The 18,297-nt window shown below is 41.2% G+C and overlaps 2 protein-coding genes across 12 annotated transcripts in view; one reads left to right on the top strand and one right to left on the bottom strand.

Moving 5' to 3' along the window:
* Positions 1 to 13,453, top strand: part of celf4 (CUGBP, Elav-like family member 4) — an 82,740-nt gene extending 69,287 nt beyond the window's left edge. For 6 of the 11 annotated variants that reach the window (XM_034239498.1, XM_034239493.1, XM_034239497.1 and 3 more), the window contains exons 8-14: positions 93 to 245; positions 657 to 767; positions 2,151 to 2,213; positions 3,296 to 3,376; positions 4,818 to 4,961; positions 6,019 to 6,213; positions 8,652 to 13,453. In XM_034239498.1, coding sequence (XP_034095389.1) covers positions 93 to 245; positions 657 to 767; positions 2,151 to 2,213; positions 3,296 to 3,376; positions 4,818 to 4,961; positions 6,019 to 6,146 — 680 coding nt within the window. In that variant the 3' untranslated portion in view covers positions 6,147 to 6,213; positions 8,652 to 13,453. The remainder of the gene's footprint in view (positions 1 to 92; positions 246 to 656; positions 768 to 2,150; positions 2,214 to 3,295; positions 3,377 to 4,817; positions 4,962 to 6,018; positions 6,214 to 8,651) is intronic. The other 5 variants (XM_034239499.1, XM_034239502.1, XM_034239501.1 and 2 more) reach the window with 2 other exon arrangements.
* aqp7 (aquaporin 7) overlaps positions 11,700 to 18,297 on the bottom strand; it is a 30,913-nt gene continuing 24,315 nt past the window's right edge. Inside the window, exons 12-13 of the mRNA XM_034239486.1 lie at positions 13,915 to 14,170; positions 11,700 to 11,816 (exon numbers count right to left, since the gene is read on the bottom strand). Of these exons, the coding sequence (XP_034095377.1) occupies positions 13,942 to 14,170 (229 nt within the window). The 3' untranslated portion in view covers positions 11,700 to 11,816; positions 13,915 to 13,941. The remainder of the gene's footprint in view (positions 11,817 to 13,914; positions 14,171 to 18,297) is intronic.

Raw genomic sequence — 18,297 nt, 5'->3', positions numbered from 1 at the left:
CCATCAAAGCAAAGACTTTTCTATAATGTCCTAAAAACATACTGAGGAATGCTCACTGTTTCTCTCTTTGCCTCTCTGACCCGTGGCTGCAGGTGGCAGTACCCCTCCAGGCATCAACGCCCCCACAGTGACCAGCATCCCCTCCCCCATTAGTGTAAATGGTTTTACTGGCATGCCGCCTCCCCAGGCAAACGGGCAGCCTCCCGCAGAGGCTGTCTTCACCAACGGGATACACCATTACCCTGGTAAGTCCGAAAAATTCAGGGGGCATGTTTGCAAACACGCAACACGGCTCTTGGAGAAAGATAACGCTGTATAAATTATGAATACCCTGTTTGTCATGTTAAACCATGAAGCCTAAATCCTTAGAGACACACTCTGTAGTAAACGCATTCATTGTAACGGGAAAGTGTGCATGCTGCTGGCTCACAGGCGTGAATAGCCTTAAAGCATGTTCAGGAGGCCGAGGCCAGACGAATTTAGCCTGCAGACAGTCAGCATGTCGAGGAGATGAGTGTTTGGCAAAGGTGCTTATGGGCTGCTGGAGCCTAAGTATGCACTTGTGTCATGAGCCGTGGATAGTACCTCATTGGTTTTTGTGTGTGAAGTGGTGGAAGAAAAATCTGTTTGTTTTTTCTACACTCTTGTCTCTCCAGTGTTGCAGGAGTTGGTTTTTAGGGAGGACTCGGAGAAAAACGGATTGGGCGTGGCTCCACGGAGTTGTTTTGGGGTTCAGGGTGGCTGCTTCCTGTCCTCTCTCTCTGAAGGTAGCGCTTCTCTCCCTCCCCCACATCCTCACCCCTATCCTACTCCCTTATCCCTTTCCCCATGTGCTCAAATAAAGGTCAATACGATTGTGAGCTTGTGAAATCATCTTGGGCATGTCATATCAAAGGCTGTTCATGTCACCATTTGAAAACCTGTGAAAAATCTGCTTTTGTTTTGACTGTCAAGTAAAGATTTTGAGTTGAGGTGAAATGGAGTTTAAATTTAAAGGTGAAAACAGCATCACGCTTCCCACACTCAGGCACCAACTAAGTGCTAGACTTGCATTCGTACTCTTGTTTTGTGTCATTTTAGTTTCACAGTGTTTTTCAGTTCTCTTGTCTTTAAATCTGTGTGTAACCTTGATTTGATTAGTCCACACATTCTATTTAGAGATAAGAATACTTTTATTTACAATAACAAATCTTTTGTAATTATACCAAAACTCTCTATTCTTCATGCAAAATACTTTTCAAAGGATAATACAAGCACTGGCTTTTTGAACATGATTTCACAAGCTGTGAATTGATTGACCTTTATGTGAGCCCATAACACTTCTCCCCTTTCGTCTGGCAGTGTTTCAGTGTTGCTGTTAGTCCTCGGTGTGTTCAGTATCTTGGTTTTTGGTGTTAGCTGGGTAATCAGTGTGTGTACATGGTTTTCGGTGTACGTGTGTGCGTGTGACGTGTGTGTGTTTTCTCAGTGGTGTTCTTAAAGTGCATGTGTACAGATGGGTAGTTAATAAGTGTGGCGCAGCATCTGTGGTAGCTATAAGTGTTTGGTTCCCTTTTAATTTTGATATAATTAACTGTATCTCCCACATGTGACGTGATAGCAACAGGTGCATCCAGTGTTGTGAGTGTGTGTTGTAATTGTCTTGTTTTCTGTCAGAAAAATAAATATATATCTTGCTCATAGGACTTGTTTATAATAGGTGACATTATGTTTTACTTGCCTGTGGTGTCAGTGGAGCTATGTGTCGTTTTTTGTTCAAACTGGTCTTTCAAAGTTTTACTTTTATGCTTGTCTGGGATTTATTTGTTGCTACTTTTAAAATGCTTTAGGAGGAACATAAAGTAACAGAGATTCAGAGTTCAGTTCCTCACACGCTGAAAGCAGAGCGGACGCCTCTCTGCTCGTCTCTCTAACCTTTCTGCTTTTCTTCTCCTGTCTGTTCTTCTCTCCATCGCCTCTCCCCCCCACCCTCACCCCGGTTATATATTACTCTCGCCTTCCTCCGTGCCCTCTCCTCCATCTACATTCTCCCTCCATCTCTCTCCACCTCATTTCTCTCCCCCTACACACACACCTCCATCCATCCATGCCCCCCCCCCTTTCACCACCACCACCTCCTCCCCTTTCCTCTTCTCCTTTTCGTGGAGCAGCTCAAAGTCCCACTGCAGCTGATCCTCTCCAGCAGGCTTACACAGGAGTCCAGCAATATGCAGGTCTGTCTGTCACTCTCACAGCCCCACTGATCTGTGTGTGTGCGTTTGTGTCTGACTATATATGCGTGTGAGTATATATGTGTGTGTGTGTGTGTGTGTGTGTGTGTGTGTGTGTGTGTGTGTGTGTGTGTGTGTGTGTGTGTGTGTGTGGTGTGTGTGTGTGTGTGTGTGTGTGTGGTGTCAGAGATAAAGTATATTCTTTCTCTGAATTTGAATTGCATTCATGTCACATTAAGTGCTTCAGTCTCGATGTTCCGTGTGTTTGTATGTGCATACGTGCGTCATGTGATATGTGCGTCTGTGTGTGTGTTTGTATGTGCATGCGTGCGTCATGTGATATGTGCGTCTGTGTGTGTGTTTGTATGTGCATGCGTGCGTCATGTGATATGTGCGTCTGTGTGTGTGTTTGTATGTGCATGCGTGCGTCATGTGATATGTGCGTCAGTGTGTGTGTGTGTGTGTTTGTATGTGCATGCGTGCGTCATGTGATACGTGCGTCAGTGTGTGTACCTGTGTGTGTGTGTTTGTATGTGCATGCGTGCGTCATGTGTTATGTGCGTCAGTGTGTGTACCTGTGTGTGTGTTTGTATGTGCATGCGTGCGTCATGTGATATGTGCGTCTGTGTGTGTTTGTATGTGCATGCGTGCGTCATGTGAAATGTGCGTCAGTGTGTGTGTGTGTGCGTGTTTGTGTGTGTTTGCGTGTATGAGTGTATCAGAAAAGGATATTCTTTCTCTGAATTTCGATCATGTAACATTAGGTGCTTCAGTCTAACTACATCAATTCATTCTCTTTGTTGTGCTCCGTGTGTGTGTGTGTGTGTGTGTGTGTGTGTGTGTGTGTGTGTGTGTGTGTGTGTGTGTGTGTGTGTGTGTGTGTGTGTGTGTGTGTGTGTGTGTGTGTGTGTGTGTGTGTGTGTGTGTGTGTGTGTGTGTGTTTGCAACATGTAAACTCTATTGTCTGTTACCTGATCGATTGCCTGCTGTGCCCCTGCATATATCACATTGTTTGTATGTATCCGAGTGTGTGTGGAATCTTGTCATGGCTGTTATCTGATCCGCCCTGTGTGTGTGTGTCTCAGCAGCCTACCCCGCTGCATACGGCCAGATCAGCCAAGCCTTCCCCCACCCTCCACCCATCATTCCTCAGCAGCAACGAGAAGGTAACACACACATTCACACACACACACATTCACGCACACACACACGCGGCACACCATTGACTTCTAAATATTCATACATGCTGCAAACATTTACTCATATTTACTTCTCTGTTTGTCTTAAATCCTCCTGCCAATACGGTCCTGGAATAAACACCCACGTTTAAACAAAAAATTAATTAAATATCCAGGCAGGGCTCACTCTGTTTTCAGGCCTATATTCAGCCTTCTGCGAAAAGCTAAATATTTAAAGTCCTCTCACTATCACAGAGTATAGTATCAGTCAGGATTGATGAGAAGAGACTTGCTTGAAGTCTTTAACAGAGAAAACTTTATGATTAAATAAAACACTTAATGAAAATGAATATTCCGTGTCAGGTTATATGATAAATGATGCTCTCCCCCCTGTTTGTAGGGTGACTAAGTGTACTACCTTTATTGAGGGTTTCAAACAGAGCTGTAAACCTACTCATGAACTCAGTGAACTCCCGGCTTGGGCCAGCCATGTTTAGGACCTTACTGCCCTCTTGTGGAAAATAAACAAAACAATGCCAGCATCTACCAGCTGTGGCTTCCCAGAGGCTATCCAAGTACAGCAGTTAGGGCTCATCTGATTCATCTACTTTTAATATCAGGGAAATATATTGCAAGCTAGATTATCACAAACAAAAATATAAGTCTGGTATTTTTCTTTAACATTAAAACATCCTTAGCTAACAGTTTCATTCTCAAAACTTCAGGTAATCAGGCAATAAGCAACGTCCTGGTGGCACTATCTCTCACAGGTACATGTGTTAGTCCTGCTGGGTTCTTGCATATCCATCCATTGGAAGCAAGTGTTAGAAAAAGTATTCATTAATAGAAGACAAAAAATACTTTGTGTGGGAGTTGGCATGTTGCAAGATTGAGAAGAGACCCAGCTTCATAAGGAAATGATACACATTTCTAAATCCCATGTGACCTTTGAAGTATTTGTCTACAGTTAAAGACATTTCGTTGTGTCATCACTGAGGAGCTACAGTACGATTACAAAGTCTTTCAGCATTTTTGCATGAAAAACTAAGGTTTAATTTATTGTCAAATGGTTAATGAATAATTTACTGTCAGTTGACTAATTGTTGGTTTTGGTTTGATTACATGTTGACAAATCACATAATTTTTCCAACTACTTCATATCAGTGGCAAGAACTGTAACTAAAATACAGAAGTTTTGGGAAATCACAAAAGCTGTTCTAGCTCGCGTTGAATGGTTTATGTCAGACCAAAAAAAGCACATCTTGAAATTGATTGACTATTTTCAAAAAGTTTATGCCAGGTTTCCTCCTGCGGCTTTCCACATGCTTCTCTCCTCTCCATGTCTCTCTCTCTGACCTTTGCCCCTTATCTCCTTTTCTTCCTCCCACATTTTGTCTCTCCCCTTCTCTCTCTCTGTTTATATATGCAGGACCAGAGGGTTGCAACCTGTTCATCTACCACCTCCCTCAGGAGTTTGGGGATGGAGAGCTGATGCAGATGTTCCTGCCTTTCGGTAATGTCATCTCCTCCAAAGTGTTTGTGGATCGGGCGACAAACCAAAGTAAATGCTTTGGTGGGTAAAAATGAACAAACCAAAAGATTATTGGTTATTTATTCTGATTATTCTTTTTTACTAATCACCTTCTTTACCGCAGTCAACACCCCTCCCCTAACCTCTCAACACCCCTCCCCTTTGAACAAAAAATGAAAACAAAACAGTGGAGAATTTCTCTACAGTTGTGCAGAAGCTGGTTGTTAGGCTAGTTTATATATCATTAAAGCTGCTTTATTTTGAAGACTTATTTCTTACATTGATAATTATTTTAGTAATATACACTATAACACATCAATATTCAAACTTATTTTGATAGAAGTGAGCTGTGTTTTAAAGCCTTATTTGCATAGTTGCATTGCCATTGTGCTCTTTGTGCATATAATACAAATGGCTCTGTCTCTAATTTACTGTAAGCAACAGCAACGCGTGCTAAGAATATAACAGTCGCTCGAGCATGCAATGACAGAGAGAGTGCTGTCTCACTTTGTGCCACTGACAGCACAATTTAGTCCAACGTATAATTATGAGTCAAATTATAAATGGCTGGTGGAGAATATTTAATGGAGAGTCCGTCAGGTGCAACCTATTTGCAAAGTAGCTTTTGCTCATTAATACAACACAACATTAATGTTGTATTATTCATGTTGCAATTTTGAGAAGCAGGCTTTAATTTGTGATTTGATGCTTTCTCACTTTCAAGTGGGAGTTAAAAAGCGAAACTCAGAAAAATAGCACAACCACGTTGATGTTTTGGTTTTACATCCCATCACCAAGTTCATATCGTGATTTTGTTGCATGTTGTTATAATTGTGAACCATTGTTGTTGTCATAATATATTAATGCTTATAAAGCGCTGTCTAATGTAGCTAAAGTAGTTGTGTAAGTAATTGTGCTTTTTAACTGTTTTCTGCATAGATTCAATGATTTATTTTATTGTGAATTTCTACATTACTATATGTGTTTCATCTTATAGAACCCATCTTCATTATTCCTTACTTTGTAACCCCGGACTGTCCTTGCCTCTTCATCTAACCGCGTCCTCTTCCTTCTCTCTCTCTCTCGTCTTTTCCCCCAGGGTTTGTCAGCTTCGACAACCCAGGCAGTGCCCAAGCTGCCATCCAATCAATGAACGGCTTCCAGATCGGCATGAAAAGACTCAAGGTGCAGCTGAAGAGGCCAAAGGACGCCAACCGCCCCTACTAGCCCCCCGCCCCAGCCAGCCGCCACACCCCTGGCGGCCGGGGCAGCAGTCGCACACAGGGAAAGACAGGTCAGGCTCTCAATCGCTGTGGCTTTAGTCTGATCGGTGATTAGCTGAACCAATCGCTGTGGCTTTAGTCTGATCGGTGATTAGCTGAACCAATCGCTGTGGCTTTAGTCTGATCGGTGATTAGCTGAACCAATCGCTGTGGCTTTAGTCTGATCGGTGATTAGCTGAACCAATCGCTGCTTATTGTATTGACAAAATGCTCAAATGGCAAGCTCTTTCTGGCACCGGCTGATGTCGTTTCAGTAACCTTTTATAAATGTCATAAAACATTTGCAGATGCCTAATAACTGCCTGATCATCTGTAAATTGCCTGTGAAGAATAGTGATGAAATGTTACCCTCTTAGTTGATAGTTTAAGTACACATTTGTAAATGTTAATTCCACCTACGTCATTGTTGTATAAGATTTACTATAGTGTATAGTCACCATTTACAAGCGGACAACATACAAATCAAAAACCTTTCAGTCATGTTTACAGTTTGATGACTAACATTATATAAGGAATACAAAATGTTAAATATGTTATTATGTTGTGAAATGTTATGCCCTCTGCCATGTGTCTTATAAATATAACAGTCAGCTTTAATGGCCGGTTATAACAAACAAAGCTGTAGGAGCGTTTACTAACATGAAGCCTCCTCTATTTGTAGTACAGCTTTACAGTAAGTGACCCTGGACGTTACTGTAGGTAAAAGATAATTGGTAAATGGTTCAGTGTGTTGCACAGGGAAGGAATTGCTTCCAAGGGAGAGGCATTTATTACCCCTCAGGCGGGTAATTGTGCTGTTCCTCTTTGTCTCCTCCCTTCATCTTTGTGATGGAGAGTTTGGGCTGCGTCGTTCATTCACCACTGATGACTTCATTCAAGGGCAACTTATCACCCACTCACAAACTAACTGAACTGTACCAGACGCTGTCCCGAGGCATATCACTGTGGGAAGAATAGCGCGAACCGGTACCGATGTGTCACAAAATATGTGGCACCATTACTTCTGATATATAAAAACATTTTCAACGGAACGCCAGAGAAAACATCTCTTTTTGATTTCCGTTCTTGCAGCCCGAGATTGACAGTCACTACAACTGATAAACAACCATATGGCCATTTCTGCACAAAGTGTTACTGTTAAAATACAAGCTAGAGGACTGCTTAACTTCTAATGACACTTGAGGGTTAAGGTGTTTCTTTATTTAAAATCCCTTCATCGTTTTAAAAACAGGATTAGACGGTGTGATTTAAATACAAATCTAAATGTAATTGTTTTTCAAGTAGGAGATTACAACTCTGCCAGGTAGCTAAATTAATTCACTGCAGGGTGAGCAATGATTTGTTTTCAACATTGCCAAATTATCTTTGTTTATCCATACCAGAACTTAGAGTCTTAGTGCTGGAGAGGATGATTTAGGGAGAAATGCGTTTTGTAAACTCATATTCTGCTGCTCCATTTGCATGTTAATACAGCACGTATAAATATAAAGAGGGCATACTGTCAGGAATAAACAGCAACATGTCCAATAAAACAAAAAAAATCAATCAAATATTTTCCCCATTCACTTTTTCTAATGTAATGTAGAATGTGGGTCTCTTATGTGATTAATGTTTATTTAGGCCCAAAAAGACAAGCGGTCTCTTTGAATACAGAAAACAGAGATCTGAGTAAATGAACAAACCATAACAAAAAAAAAGTACAGCTGAGGCTAATAGGATTGTAATTAGTTTTAGAGGTATTTAGTTACAAAAGAAAGTATTGGACATTAATAATTTGTTATTGCACTTCCATTCATTAGTTGTCGAAACACTTAACAATTCACAACAAAAGACAAACGTGATGGTGGCACTAGACAACAAGTCTTCATCAGAAAGAGATACAGTGTCTTTCACCATGAACACTTGGACAACAAAATCTATAGGATTCTTCCTGTGGGGACCATAAATCTAGTGGAGCCTATGTACCAAATTGCCATCTGTCCATAACTGTTGAGATGTTTTCCTAAAATCTAGAAATGTCAACCTTATAGTGGCGTCAAAGGAAAACTCATGGGATTCCCAATGTTGGTAGGATTCATCCTCTGGGTATCATAAATGTCCAAACCATCTGTTGGGTGTAAGATGTGAGGGTCTAAGGACAGAAGGTGTGTATCAGGGTACTGATATTCTGTACAAACTGTGAAGACCACTGAGACAAATTTGTGATATTGGGCTATATAAATAAACATTGATTGATTGGTGATCCAATAGTTGACATGTTTCGGTCTGGACCAAAATGGTGGACCAACAAATTGATTGATTGCCATTGAGAATCCCTATTGCCTCGTCAGTAGCAAGGCTGAAAATCATGTTTTACTATCTTTTAATGTGCATGGAACAACACAGTGTTTGTTAGCTTTTCCTACTTGCAACTTGACTCAATAGATTTGTATTTCTTCTGTGTTTTCAGGTTTTGTTGAGCTGAATCATATGTTGACTTCTTGCTACCCGCCACTGAGTGCAAACTCGACATCCGGACCACTGAGGCTGCTTCAGAAAAACAGAGGAGAGAGAGAGAAAACGATGACCGAGTCAAGGACGCCTCCTTTTGGATGTACTAAAACTTTGGAACTCAGAGAGAATTTGTACCAGCCTGGTTAGCCCCAGGACCTTTTTTCTTCTGCACACATATACACACCTCTTCCCCCCACAAAACCCTGCTTGAATGACAGCTACCTTTTTTCTGGACCACAAAAAGACTTTTACTTGAACAATGAGGAGAACAAAAACAGTAAGAGTAACTCGATCAAACCTACTTACAATGACCAACCCTACTGAACTCTTAAAGGGAATACGGATGTCAAAAGTCCAACAAGAACAAAAACTTTTTAAAAACTGAGTAGAAGATTGCCGTAGGAGATCTTTCCGTAAGATGGTTTGAGTTTGGGGCAATTGACTTTTGAAGACCAATTTATAAGACTTGAAACGCGAAGGGACAAGAAATTCTCGGCGAGAGAACTTAAGTAGGGAATGTGATATTTTCAGGACACAAATTGGCTTCGATTTGGGATGGCCATCTTTAGCTCGGAGTGCCTGTCCGTTTCCAGGGGATACCGTTGCCAAGGAGAGCCATAGCAACGGTCTCCAGGGAGTCTTACCTGTCATTCCTTAGTTGTTTTAGGGACCAAAAGACCAAACGTTTTTATTGCTGAGGACTTGTAGCTCTAATATACTCGGACCACTGCATCTCCTTCAGTCAGTGTATACTGGTTGGGGAGTTGCACTTAAAAGAAGTGTACATTTCGAATATATACAACACATGTATATATACATATATATTGCTGATATGCTTTTTTGAATACAGGCAAAACTATTTCAGATGACCAAATGGGGTCTCTCACTTCGCTAGTTTACAATTACTCAAAATGTTTATTTTTTTCTCTTCTCATTTTGTCTTGGGAGGGATGGCGAGTGCATGGGAGGGGCTGCTCCGTATCACAGCCTTATCTTTTTTAACTTGACATCCTAACCTCATAGATAGAATAACATCAGAAACGTTTGAAATATATGAACTTGTTTATATTTGCAGTACATATATATGTATAACAAGCATTCAAGCAAATGTATTCATATATACAGTCTATATGGATAAATAGATATTAATCACAAACAAATATATGTATTTATATGCACATATTTTATATATGTGTGTCTGTATATAGAACGGCTACTGACTATGTTGAGCTGTAATTTTTTGTAGATTTTAGCTGGAGTTTGAAACATTGCTCTGCTTGGGAAGAATCGCAAATCTGGCAGCTCCCAAAACTGCAGGCATTCCTATCTCTGATTAACTATATGCTGACACACGATATATTGCTAAACGATACATGTGTGAGGATGCACACATGGTGTAAATATTATCTGAAAATGCAAAAAGCCACATCTCAGTAGCAGGCTTTAAGAGAATCAGGCTAAATGATTTTAGAGGAAAAGGACAATTATCTTCGACTCTATTCCAAACATATCTTTTGAGCTTACACACACACACACACACACACACACACACACACAAACTTCTCTTTGAAACTTGAACCAAAATGAATACGTCTCACAACCCTTGCTCTCTTTTGCATTCAGTAAAGTGCATGTAGCGTATGGGCTGTCACCATGTCAAGGTGTGCCTTGTCACCTGCAGAATCTGCCATCAAGCACTGCTCTCAGAAAACAACGAAAGAAAAAAAAAAAATTACTCAACACACACCACTGCAAGCAGCCAACGCGCTATTATGATGTCAAAACTACAGCCAGATCCATATCATTTGTCAGCCGCCTAGAGAGCTTCAGTGCATGTCCAATGTTACAAACCACCAGACAGCTGTTGGCCATCAATGTCTCTTAAAAAAAAGCATTTAGAAATAATCATGCGATTATACTTCAAATAAAAGCGGGCATTAGGTAACCTGTTAGCACAGGTGCTAACTATCAAAGCTGTGTGCTACTTTCCACTGGTTGGAGTCTAGGGTCAATTTCAGGGTTGCGACTGACATGACGTGTCTTGATATGAGAAGTGATTGAGCTCATCGGACCCGACATTAGGTTTTAATGGTTATAAAAGTGATGTAATATTGATGAATATGCTCTAATTAGAGCGCGGGCTTCCCATTGAGCAGAATAAGGGAGGGTTTTATGTACTTTCACATCCAGCAGTTAATGTGTGGATCTGCTGGTAATACTTGACATGAAGCATGTCCTAGAAGATGTTATATTGCCTTATCCTCATACAATCAAATATAAAACATAAAAGTATAATGAAACTGTAAAATGAAGCAATAAGAGTGAAAAGCCATTTACCCATTAGAACTGCTGTGCCACTGAGGCTGGTTTCATATTGCTTTAGCATACAGTTTCTCATAAAAGTCTACAAAAATGGTATGAACACTTACCATACACCTGCAAAAGGTCAACGGACTTGGATTTATTGGTCCCCGCATTCAACACATATTCAGCTGGTGGAGATTAATCAATGAATATTTATATATCTGAATATTTATAAGGCTATATGACACTTTGGAAGACAATGCTTCCTGTTGGGTGCTATTACTAGTTTTTCCTATAAATTGCTCATTATGCCCTTTCCCTAGTGTCTGTGTGTAACCTTTTTAGCAGATTGAATCATTTAACATTTACCTTCCAAATCCAGTGGGGCTAAAAGACGACACTCCACATCCCAGGATGCCACTGTTTGTATATGCCACATAACAAGGCCCCCACTGTGGCGTCCAGTGTGAAACCAGTTGACCATCGTGATCATTTTCACCCCGACAGTAGCCGCCGTTGGTTAGTACAAAACGTCCGGCTGCCTTTGAGCTAACAGTAACATCCGGAGCTAAATGTCATGTGTCTGGTGTCCCTGATCGCCACACTGTGCCCTCTTTGAGTGGCCCCTCGCAGCTCTGAGGAAATTGAAAAAGGTGGTGGACACGGTCTGTGCTTTTTTAATGGTTTGTTTGAGCAATCACTCATGCCTTTCACCTAGCCCATGTTTTCATGTTGAGGGAAGTGAGGGAGAGGAAGCAGATCGACCGCGGGAACTAGAAAGCCAATCACCTCTTCTTCATTTTGCTCCGACTTAAAGCTGCAAGTTTACATGAGAAAAGAAAAAACAAAGTATTGTGGTTCAAAAACAACAAGAAACAGAGCAGAAGTTTGAATATAAATATATATATATAAATATATACATAAACCGATGAATATACTGTAAATTGTTTCCTTTTTTTGCTCTGTTTTCCTCTGTACATAGGTTTGCATATTTTATAGGACTTTTACTTCTATCTACAAGGACTGGATAAAGTACTTTAAATACTTAAAAAAATATATGAATGAAAACATGATAATGCTCAATAAAACCAGGTACAAAAAAAAAATATTCGCTAGGATACGGTACAAGCTGTAGGACCTGACCAAGGAAATTTATCCAGAATACAGTCAGGGAGAGCATTGACCTCAGTTAGAGCTTAGACACACATTGACCTATTTTATAAAATAAAAAATACTTTGATGGGTTCTATTCATTTATCTATTTGTTTAGATATTTATTTATAAGTCATGTCCAAGATAATATGCATGCTTTCATGGCATTATTTTTCTATGAGTTGGTACGTGACCAAATAGTTTTTATATGACATGCATGGGCCACTGCTGTGGTCCACCGATGATCATCGCTCCTGTCTGCAGGACCATGCCTTCATGAAGGGGAAAACACGCTCCTATTGACCAATTGATGTCAAAGACAGATTTTTAATCCTTTATTTATTTATTTATTTTGAGTTGATGTATTTATTTATTTATTTGTGCCGTTTGATTCAAGATCTGAGCTCTCTTATTGCCACTGATCTGTTGCTTTGTATCACTACATCGCATATTACCATTTCAAGCAACCTCCGAATTTAACAACTTCAAAGACTGGTTTTACATTTTCCTGTTGCTGATTACCTATTCAAAACAATGCAGTACTATACTAAAGCTTATGTATATTTGTAATTATTAATTTCATATTGTTCCTGTTCCTAAAAAAAATTAGCTTTGTTAAAAGATTGTTAACAATGAGCATTAGCTTCCATTCTGAAACCTAGGTAAACTTTACATAATTACAACTGTCCAATCAGACGTGTAATCACAAGAACATATGCCTTGAGGTCACTATGAGTTGCTGCTAATATACAGTATAAATGAGCTAAAGTCTGATGAAGTCCTAATCACTGATTAACTGGCCTGAAACAAAAAAAACATTTTAGATTTGTTTTGATTCCCCCTGCTCCCCTTTCTCCTCTTGCTTTGCATTGTTTGACAGAGCTCTGATCTTGTTCAACTGATGTGTTCTAACAAGAGTAAAAATTCAATGAAAACTGCACTATCTCATCAGAAATCGTTGATTACTATCATTCTTTCTCAGTGCTGTTATCAGTGGTTTTATTTCTAAAGCGCAGTAGTATTGCTAGAATCACATTTTCCTTCATATGGTTTTCAAAGTATTCTGGAAATCTATTTCCCAATTTCAGCACACACGGAGGGAGGGGAAATGAATGTTGCATAAAGCTTTGCCGGGTTCCTGATGAGCTAAGCTTCATGATTGGGCAGTGCGCTTTAGGCTCCCGCCCCTGTCTCTCTCCAGACTGCACCATTCTCTGGTCCCCTGAACTCTTTTTTTGTAATTTTAAATGAATGATGCGTCTCAGCTTTAGCCCCAATAATAAAGCACAGTCTAGAATAAAAGTGTCCCGTGTTGTGTCCTCATTTTCTGATTTCAATACGCAACCACCTGCACAAATGTCCCAGATATTCTGTTGTCTGTCATCTCAAAAACTGATGAAAAGATTTCTAGTAGGAATATGTGTAGTATACATATACTCACATGTAGTATATGTGAGTATCCAGGTTTGTATGCTTCAGGTTAATTCATTTTAGTCATAATCATCAAACAGTCTCAATGTGGAGATTGCTTATCATGAATTAGGTTAGTATTAACTTGGCAATGTCCCTAAGAGATAATCAGCATAACTTAGCGTGTTTTTGTTCGCTGTGGCAACATCAATTACAAAAGAAAGCATGATCAATTCTGTATAAATATGTGTTTATTGGATTAAAACCACAAGGGTACACTTTATAACATCATGATCATTCTGATTTAGAATGTCAATTGAAAATTAAATGTATTAATAAAAAAAAGACCATACATGTGACTGGATCCACTTTCTTCTTTGTCAGCAAATAAAGAAAATATCCTCCAGTATTTGACTTTCCTCCAGATCCTGCTGGGTATTCTGAGGATAGACCCGAGCGGGGGTGAGCAGGGTTCTGCCCGGGGGTTTTGGGGTAGTGAGGCCCGGCCTACGCTGCGATATATTGGGTCTTCGGATGGACTGCTTTCTGAGCTCAGGTGCAGAGACAGGACTAAAGACGTCCAATAACTCAACCGCAGGAAAGTCCAACCTAGAAGAAAAATAAAAAATCTTTAGAGGGTTTTTGTTGTTGTTTCGGCTTCTCTTTTCCACATGTGACCTCAGCTTGTTTCAAAGGTTGAATCGGCACAGGCTACATTTATAATACAGAACCCAGCGGAGCCCTGTAGGCGATGTTGTAAATGAGTATCCTTGCGCCGTTCATTGTAGCAGAGAAATGCACACAAAGACCGGCAGTTTCGGAACGTGCCATCAATGTTAAACACAGAGGGAGCAGGCCGGGGGACCGTCAGCAGACAAGGCCAAAGTCTACTTGGAGCACGGCGCTTGTATGTAAATATTTGTCATTCACCTTTCACTTGTTAACACAGACAATATGAAAGCAAATCTCTCTTGGACGTGTTAACAAAATCTTTCTTGCTGGAGTGTCTACTGAACCCTAACAAGTAACGCTAACAAGTCAAAACCACTGGGGCGTCCCAACAGAAAAACACATATTCTTGCAGGTGTACGGGAGGGAAAAAGAGGGAGAGAACCCCGGCTCTTTCTCCCCTGGAATAGAAATGAGGGAATGTGCAGGCAAAATAAATAAACCAAAACGGGGGAGATTAAGCTAATAGAGATTCAATCCCTCAGTCTGGCTGGCTTGATAAATTATTCAGTGTATACACAGTCGAACAACGCCATTCCAGATACAAAACATGAATTCTTTAAGGCACGCTCCACTGGTGTTGCTAACATAATTCTCTGCTCGTTTAAAGCTGCATCGATTTGCATCGCGCCGCTCCGCACACAGCTCTCCCAGGTAAGGCTGATCTTTGGTGGACTTGTTGATATGCATGTGGGGGGGGCAGCACAGACACCGCTGGATTATCCAATCAGGCTGCATTTGTGTTCCTCCACACGTAAACATAGACCTTGATATGTCAGGGGTTTTTTCCACACCAACTTGAGGCAGAGAACATCAGTAGCTTTAGAGGTTTGATAGCCATATTTCCCTATTGGAAGATGTGGTGATGTATGCACATGTTTGAGCGCGAGAGAGTGAATGAGGGGTTAGTCGTCTGAAAGATGATAACTGATGAAAAAAGAGACTGAAGCTTGAGTAAGTAAATCTGTCTTCCTCATTTGGTCTCCTGCCTGTCATCAGCAAAATAAGAAGGGAGAGAGAGAAAGCATGAGAGGGGATGAGCGCGAGCGTGTGTGTGTGTGTGCGTGTGTGTGTGTGTGTCCGTAATACAGAGACTGGAAGCGAGAGGAAGGCAGAAAGGGAATGTGGGGGAGGGACTTTGGCTGGGTTCCTTCTCTCGAAATGTGAGAATTTGCATTTTTATTTGTTGATTTATTTAACGGACAGGGCTCTCAAACAGCCATCCATCAACAAACGACATGTCGGTAATGAATAATGCATCACTTACCGGCGGTCACAATCTATAACAAGGGGAGTGCGGGGGGTAGGGGTACAGTTTGGGCAGCAATGGGGGGGGAATGGCTGTGGGTCGGGTGAGGAGGAGGGGGGGGGGGAGGTGGCATAGAGATTGCACGAGGGCTGGAGAGAACGCCGATGGATTTTCAGCGGGGTTCACAGCACAACAAAGAACTTCATTTCGAGCTCCAGTTTGTTTGAGGTAAAGTTGTGAATTGCTGCTCGATATTAATACCCCCCCCCCCCAAGGAGTCCGGGCTGATCTATTTTACTGCCACATGCACACACACGCAATGCATAGAGAAGCAGGGACTGTCCTTTTAAAAAAGGAAAGGAAGAACAACTTATTTTGATGCTCTGCCAACATTTAGGTATTGTCAATACATCAGCTTCTGTGCCTGTCAGTATTAGAGCCTAAGGCAGAATCATATATCAGCAGAAAGCCTTTTATAGATACTACACTGATACAGACGCTTCAATGACAAACAGATGTCTATGAGACTGAATGTAAAAATCACAAAGGCCTTATAAAACCTTTCTTAGTGTAATAAAAACGTTTGGGCTTCATGCTCCCAGCGCAGCAATACTGTTTGTCTCTTTCCTAGCTCTTTAAGGCCAGATACCCCACCTCCTTCGCTCCACTCGTAACTTTCACTGCTTATTTGGCTCCCCTCTTTCATTAAAGATAGCCGTCTCGCCCCGGCGCCCCTTTTCATTTGCAGTCCAAACAGTAAGATAAAAAACCTATAATGGCCACTGCGTATATCGCGCATGTCAATTTCTCAACCAATCAATAGCAGGCGGGCAATGGCGGGAGGGATAGAGATGAGATGGGCGGGGTGCGCTGGAACCGTCTCATTACTAACTAGCACAGGATTCATGAAAGGATTCAGAAGGTCACTTAATGTTAACCCCAGCTTCGTTTTGCAATTTGCACATCGAGATTGAATTGGTTAAGATTAGATGGTCACCAGGGGCATGCTGTTGCCAAGCAAAGGAGGGGGCGTGCAGGTAAACTTACTGTAGGTTACTCATTTTGTTTACTATCCTACCACAGCAGTGTTTTTGTTTTGTTTAATACATACAAGGAGCAGTTTGTTATCATTATATCCAAATCACTGGATTACCAAAGGATTACAACTATTTTAAAATATGCACATGAAAGAAAACTGATTGCAAGAAAACCACAAAAGGCATCCGAGAGGCAGACTTCCTCATTACTGGTTGTAGAAAAAACAGTGTGTGTAGCGAGGAACAGCCCGACCATTTTAATAGGCTTTGGAGGTGTAAATGGATGGTAATAAGATGTGATTCCCGGGTCCCCTGCTGGAATTAATGGGCATCTGCTGGAGCTCACAATCCAACTCGGACCACGCACTGCTTTGTTTAAGAGTTACTTATCTGAAGTTGGAAACTTTTAGCTGTTTTAAAGAAATGTCCTTTAGGGAAATGAGGTAGAGAAGCAGTCCCACAATTACTGTATCTCCTACTACAGCTACTTTTACAAAAAGGAAAGGTGACGTTATACAAGAACAAATTGCATCAGCTAGGAATAACATTTTTATAAAATACAGGTCTGAAGCACCACTGTAACAAATTGCTTCTCAGGAAGGGATATTTCTGCACACATACACACCCGGTTAGACCGTCAGGTTAATTACCATCCTGTGTAAGGGCTGGAAGAAAAAGGGTAGCAAATGTCCTTTTTGAAAAAACTGATGATCGCACTCAGTGATTCATCCCTGTCCTCGAAACTACTCTACATCTTTCTCACTGTTGCTATCCATCTGTCCCTGCTCCAACTTTCCTCTTCCTATTTCTCACTTTACCCGATACCCTCACTCTCCCTCAAAAACACTTTTAACATCCCTCCCTCACTCTTGCTTACTCTGTCTCATTACTGTGGCAGCGAGAGAAGGGAGGGCAGTGTGTGCATCCAGAAGTCTGTTCAATTACACCTGCTGCAGGGTCCCTGCTAAGCCGACTAATGGAACGCAGCATGTCTCCTGACAGGCTGGCCACAGCGCTAGCTAGCCAAGTCAAAAGCTTCATTTAGTCTCTCACAGCTCGAAAAGTTAGCTGGGCTAAGAAGAGACATCATTTAGCCTCCCACACTGCAGCAAGACCAGGAAAAGCCTCTATAACCTAAATGTTTTATTTGTACTGCTTTCATGCTTTTCATTATTGTTAATATGTATTCACAAGGAGGAAATGCCTTAGCAGGTGAGAGGGAACAGGTCAAATACTGCAGACTGACAGCAGGCCAATAATCTTGTCCCTACATGACAGAAGTAGTCTACCCACAGAGATGCTCACTCAGACTTTAATAATAATAATAATGCATTTTATTTATATAGTGCTTTTCACAACTCAAAGACGCTTTACAGTATGAGGGAGGGTAGACAAACAAGGACAGGCAAACAAGTAAGTATAGTAAAATAAAAAAATAAAAAGGCAGTCAAGAGGAAGTTGATTGAGAGGGGGGGGGCTTATGGGTAGACAGAGTTGAAAAGATGTGTTTTGAGGCGGGACTGAAAGACTGTAAGGGACTCAGAGTCACGGAGATCTTGGGGGAGGGAATTCCAGAGCCTAGGAGCTGCCACTGAGAAGGCTCTGTCCCCAAAGCTGCAGAGTGTGGATGTGGGAATGGATAGGAGTCCGGCTGCGGTGGATCTGAGGGACCGTGGGGGTTGATAAGGAGTGAGAAGGTTTGTGAGATAAAGGGGGGCCAG

Source organism: Gymnodraco acuticeps, unplaced genomic scaffold, assembly GCF_902827175.1.
Source record: "Gymnodraco acuticeps unplaced genomic scaffold, fGymAcu1.1, whole genome shotgun sequence".
Classification (NCBI taxonomy): Eukaryota; Metazoa; Chordata; class Actinopteri; order Perciformes; family Bathydraconidae; genus Gymnodraco; species Gymnodraco acuticeps.
The sequence above is the reverse complement of the archived record's forward strand: the minus strand, read 5'-3'. Positions and strand labels throughout refer to the sequence as shown.